Genomic DNA, 6,015 nt, shown 5'->3' on the forward strand with positions numbered 1-6,015 from the left:
GTTGATGCCGCTAGGGTTTCGTAGGCGGGGATGGGGTGTGGTTTTTTTTCCTTTCCTGATCGAACTACCGAATGCCACGGTATGCGTACGACGCGGGTGTACGGGGCGGGACGTACACGGGCGGCCGGCCCTACGACGGACGGCGGGTACACAGATATGAAATTTAGTATGGACAATACTACCCCTTCTACGTTTATTTTTTGAGGGGGGGAGGGGGGAGGAGGGTTGTACCGAATTACTTCTCAAAAAGGAAAAGAAAAAAAATATCCACACGAATCTTCACATATGACATAAGATTAGATGTGCAATACTTACGGCACATTTAGATATGTTTTAACAAAACTTGAAATAATAATATGAAAACTCTGTTTTTGGACGTCGCCTGACTAAAGCTCTGCTGGAGGCCAGGAGCAGGAGCGATCCAACAGCGTGCCGGGCAACCGACGCGCCGACGAAAACCAGCCGGCCGATTCCAATGCTCCTCCAAATCCAAAGAAGAGAAACACGCGAACGAGAAGTCTGGTGACCGGTGAGGCTGAGCCATCTTGGACCCTGTACGTGCACAAGGCTGCGGTACGGCGGGCCTGCCGAAACGGTCGGGCTTTGATGGCCTGATGCATGTAACCGGATCCTGTCCCGCGAGCAGCAGAGTTTGCAAAGAGCAGAGTAGAATGCAGACTGTAGAGGCAGACGGAGAAGTAGAGGGAAAGTAGAATGCAGCTGGAGCTTCTCATGGTGCCGCATCTCCTTCTCGGCCTGCTCCTTCTGCCGCTCTCGCCCTCGGCGTCGGCGTCGGCGTCGGCGGCGGTCACCCACCTGCCAGGATTCCATGGCCCTCTGCCCTTCTACCTCGAGACCGGGTAAGAGCCTCACAGCCAAAGCTTCGTTGCCGCCTGGTACTGTTGGGACTAATGGGGGATCCGCCATGCATGTACGGGCGCACTGCGTTGCAGGTACGTGGACGTGGAGGAGAAGACCGGGACGGAGCTCTTCTACTACTTCGTGGAGTCGGAGAGGAGCCCCGGCACGGACCCCGTGCTGCTGTGGCTCACCGGCGGGCCCCGCTGCTCGGGCTTCAGCGGCTTCGCCTTCGAAGTTGGTTAGTCGCTCGAAGTCAATCCTGGCCGATCGATGGCTTTTTAATTCAAAGTCGGGCTTTTCTTGAACCTTTGTTCTAAAAAAAAAGTCTTGAAAGTTTGCAGCGACATTCTTTTCTTACAAGTTTCGCCATGGCCGGTGCTCGCAGTTGGCCGTCATTTTGAGATGAAGCTGGTGATCCAACTCTCCTAGACTAGATGCTAACTTTGCAGTTACCGTGATTTCACCAAGAAAACGCTACTACTTCCTCCATTCCGAATTACTTGTCACAAGTTTGGATGTATCTAGATGTATTTTAGTTCTAGATACATCCATTTCTACGACGAGTAATTTGGAACAGAGGGAATAGATGCCTACTCTGATACACTAGTAGATCGATGTCGAGTGATTCAGATGAGATGTTATTTTTTTACCATCCGCCATGTTTTTTTACAGGCCCTGTAAATTTTGTGCTGGCACCTTATGATGGTCATTTGCCGCAGTTGGTCTATAATCCGCATTCATGGTCGAAGGTGAGATTTTCAGTGACAAGTCATAGCACCAGAGATGTACTATGTTCCTAGACCGTCCTTCCGATGGTCTGATCTTTTTGACCTCTCTTGAATAGATGTACATGTAGGGGAAAATATCCGGTGCTACCAAGCTTTAGGTGCTACCATGATACAAGCTTCTCGGCCGTCGGATTCTCGGATTTGGTGGCTCTCAATAACTCTACAATATTTGCAAAAAAAAACTACAAGGAGTCCAAAATTCGCGCATAGGTCTAGCAGATCCAACAACTCACGGATGTCGTTAAATATAAGAATCCAACGGCCCAGATGCCCATATCATGGTAGCATTTAAGCCTTCGTAGCACCAGAAACTCTTACTTCTCCGGCATGTTCTCCATAAAAAAAGTAACACCGGAGATGTCTCTTTTCTCCTAGTATTTTCATTACAGAAATGGGCAAAACACACCAATGTTTACGAGAGCGGGCTTAACTCGAACCTGCAAAAGCCAAAACAAATCTCTTATAAACCACATGGGAACTACTTATCGCTATTGATTGCAATGAACACAAAAGTTTAATTATTCCGTCTTTGTTAACAATGTCAGATGGCAAGTATCATCTTCTTGGATTCTCCTGTCGGTTCTGGTTTCTCATATGCTCGTGATCTAAAAGGCTATGATGTTGGGGACATGTCATCTTCCTTGCAAGTCGTGACATTTCTGAACAAGGTGAAAAGAGGCACAACTTATCTCCTAGTTAAGTTTGAATTGGCAGAATTTCATGTAGTTTCTGACCATCTTGTGCATACTAACCTAGTGGTTCGACGAGCACCCACGCTATCGTTCAAATGCATTTTACATTGGAGGAAGTTCATATGCTGGGAAGATCATTCCGCTTATCGCGCAATATATCTCAGAAGGTAACTAGCATTACCTCTGTCCCAAATTAATGTATCCCTATCTAGAAAAATCTAAGACAAGTAATTCAGGATGGAGGGAGTATATAATACCTGCACATCCTAGAAATAAATAAGGATAGGAGAAGCAATCTGTGATAACCTCTTCGATATTTATTTTGGACCTTTGCAAAAATAAAACAAAGGTGTATAAAGCCATCCTTGCAGGTTGTTAAGAGGAATCAAAAGTTAAATGTTGCAGTTTTCCTATTTTCTCTACTCAGTCACATAGATCACTATGGTCTTCGCATTTTAGCCTGGTCACATGCCAGTTCATGTTTCAAGTTGCTTATGACTGAAATAACCACATATCTTACTAATCAACTCATAATGATATCTTCATTTTGTTTCACTTTACTGCAGGAATTGAGCAAAGGAAGCAACCTGTGATTAATCTCAAGGCAAGTAATTTCCTAGCCTTCAAACTAAAGTTTTTTTTAATAAATTAATGGGGACGAGAGAAGGTGCGCAAGCAACATGAAAAAATCATAACGGTTCCCTATTTTTCATTCAATTGTTTATAGGGCTATTTAGTTGGCAACCCTATTACAGGCTCCAGGTATACTGATTCCAATTCCAGAATACCATATGCTCATGGCTTTGGAATCATACCGGGACAACTATATGAGGTATCAAATTCCGCGTTCGTACCCTTTTGCAAAGTGCAGTTCTACAATCATTGATCATGTATCGGTTTTGTTTTTAAAAGGCTGCAATTGAGAACTGTAAAGGAGACTATATAAACCCGCTGAATAACATATGTGCTGGGATTCTAAATACTATTGAAAAGGTATGATTCACATACTGACATATTGCTTTTTTTTTTCTCTGAAATAACTAATACTTGCTGCCATACATTAGATATTTATCTATATTTAATTATTCAAGCACACTGGTCCCTTGTGTTGCAGCTCCTTTCGGAAGTCGACCACGATCATATCTTGGATGACAAATGTGTACGCACTGCACCAAACCCTGTGAATGCTGCTGCTGAAAGAAATAGGTTTCTGTCAGAAGAACACATTCAACAAAATGTTCCATCTCCTCATCCTACTATTAATTGTTTTGTAAGTTATTACTAATACTTATACATGAAGTGTAAATTCCTATAGAAGATTTTACTGAATATGATACTGTAGTACTTCATCTCTCTGTTTCCATAATCTGACATCTCTTTCCAACACGCAGTCGTACCGTTACTACCTAGCTAACATTTGGGCGAATGAAAACGTGACTAGAGATGCTCTTCGGATAAAGCAGGTAACCAGATGAATCCTTTTACAATCATACTCTTATACCAACCTCTTCCGCAAAATATACACTCTGAAATTAAAATTGTACCATGGATTGGTCTGAACGAGGTTCTGAATTTAATGGCACAAGTATGGCATATAGGGAACAATTGGCGAGTGGGTAAGATGCATCACAGGATTGCCCTATACGGGAGACCTCCCAAGCAGCATACCGTACCACCTTAATCTCAGCACCAGGGGTTACCGTGTGCTTGTGTTCAGGTGAAAATATCAAAGGACAAATTCTGATTTGCAGATACAAGTGGCCCTTTCTATTTTGCTAGAAGATTTTTTTAATATACATACTGGTTGAATCTTCTTCCACGTCTTAAAATGGTGACCTCTGTGGGTGCAGCGGAGACCATGACCCTGGGGTACCATTTTTGGGAACATATGAGTGGATCAGATCCTTGAACTTCTCCATTGTTGATGACTGGAGAGCATGGCATGTGGATGGTCAGAGTGGAGGGTTAAGTCATCATACTTATCCTTCAAACTTAGTCATCTACTCTCTTTTCTTATTTTCTAAGACCAAGTATAAACTTTTTATTATGTCTCACAATGAGATGTACAGGGTTTTAGAATGACTTTTGTGCCCATAGGACTTCACAAAAATAGTAGTTATGTTGCATATAAATTTAGTCAAAGAAATTGTGACATGAGCTCCGTGAAAAAAGTTTTCAAATGTATATCATGGTTCCAAAATTCAATCTTATATATGTAGTGTTATCTAATCAAGAGAACCTGTTATTTTCCTATGCAGATTCACGGTTGCATATGCCAACAATATTACATTCGCCACGGTAAAGGTATATTATCTTCTTTGCTGTACATTCTTCTTTCTGTCCATAATACAAACCTTAGCCTACCATGGAGACGGGGGGGGGGGGGGGGGGGGGGGGACGACGAAAAGATTACTTTGAGACCTAAAAAATGTCTAAATAATTTTGTGCATCTACATATGGGTGTATAGAATGTGCGTACATTTTTGGTGTGGTGCACAAAAAAATGCACAAATATGTGGATCGGAATGGGGTTTCTCTTTAGGGCTTGTGCGGTTAGGCAGGGTTTGAAGAGGTTTGAAAGGGACTGAAGGGATTAAATCCCTTGCAAGTCAAAATTCCCCTCAAATCTCCCCAATCCCCTTTAATCCCTGTGGCAAGGGGATTAACCGAACATGGCTTTACCTATTTTGAGCCACCTTTTTTATGTAGCTTAAAATTCTTTTTTTTGCGGGGTTATGTAGCTTAAAATTCAACGTATTATCTAATAAAAAGTTGTAGTCACATAGAAAATATGAATATATACACATGTAACAAATACTCCACCCGTCTCAAAAGTGTCGCTGATTTAGTATAAATTTGTGGGATGAAGGGAGTAGTTTTTGAAAAACTTTCAAATGTGTTTTTTGAATTTTGACATACCAAGCTCTCAAACTGTGGCGCTCTCTCACTTTACATGTATACTGGGATTGTATAGAGGAATCATGATTTCTTTATTATGGTGCGGTCGCAGGGTGGTGGCCATACAGCAATACGACACCAGCCTAAACAATGTTTTGCCATGGCTCAGCGTTGGCTGGACAACGAGCCTCTCTGATCTACAGTATTTGTGTTGGCTCCTCCAACGTTTCCTGCGTACGTGTTTCACGTCATACAGCTACAGCCAGCCGGATCATTCCGTGGCCTCCTGCTTGCGCCCACAAAGCTTGGCTGCCTTTACGATGCAGCTATGTTAGAAGCATAATAATAAAAATGATTCATGCATGCTCTATAATCGATTGATGGGTGCCTTTCGCATCCTTGAGTGTTGAGTTGACGATATAAATTAAAATTATTTCAATTGTTCTTCTCCATATACCTGTGATGTGATTTGCCAAAAACAAGAGTGGATGGCAGTATGCGGTCTGCCTAGAGCCGACGCAGCTGCATACGACTTCTGGGTGCCCTGCTCCTTTTTCTGCATAGTAATACGTGTCTCAGTATATCATAAGGATCATAACCCTACTTGGTCGTCTGCAACATACGCCACGTGAGATCTTTATCTAGGTGGAAGAAAGAGACTAATTAGAATTAGGCAGTCTGTCTGTAAAATTAAAAACCACCAGATCCCTTAAAAATTGGCACTTAACGACGGCCTCTTCTCCCGTTGTACGGGGGATAATCCATTTTTTGTTTTG

At 42.7% G+C, this 6,015-nt stretch overlaps 1 protein-coding gene across 1 annotated transcript; it reads left to right on the forward strand.

Annotated features, from left to right (window-relative positions):
- Positions 1-606: 606 nt before the first annotated feature.
- On the forward strand, positions 607-5,693 carry LOC125521928 (serine carboxypeptidase-like 2). Its single transcript, XM_048686991.1, has 14 exons — positions 607-860; positions 954-1,099; positions 1,534-1,610; positions 2,195-2,317; positions 2,406-2,508; positions 2,908-2,945; positions 3,069-3,173; positions 3,254-3,334; positions 3,456-3,611; positions 3,733-3,804; positions 3,940-4,058; positions 4,192-4,305; positions 4,600-4,645; positions 5,352-5,693. The coding sequence occupies exons 1-14, from the start codon at positions 715-717 to the stop codon at positions 5,433-5,435; spliced, it is 1,410 nt and encodes a 469-aa protein (XP_048542948.1). The 5' UTR covers positions 607-714; the 3' UTR covers positions 5,436-5,693.
- Positions 5,694-6,015: the final 322 nt, after the last annotated feature.

This window comes from Triticum urartu, chromosome 7 (genome assembly GCF_003073215.2).
Source record: "Triticum urartu cultivar G1812 chromosome 7, Tu2.1, whole genome shotgun sequence".
NCBI lineage: Eukaryota > Viridiplantae > Streptophyta > Magnoliopsida > Poales > Poaceae > Triticum > Triticum urartu.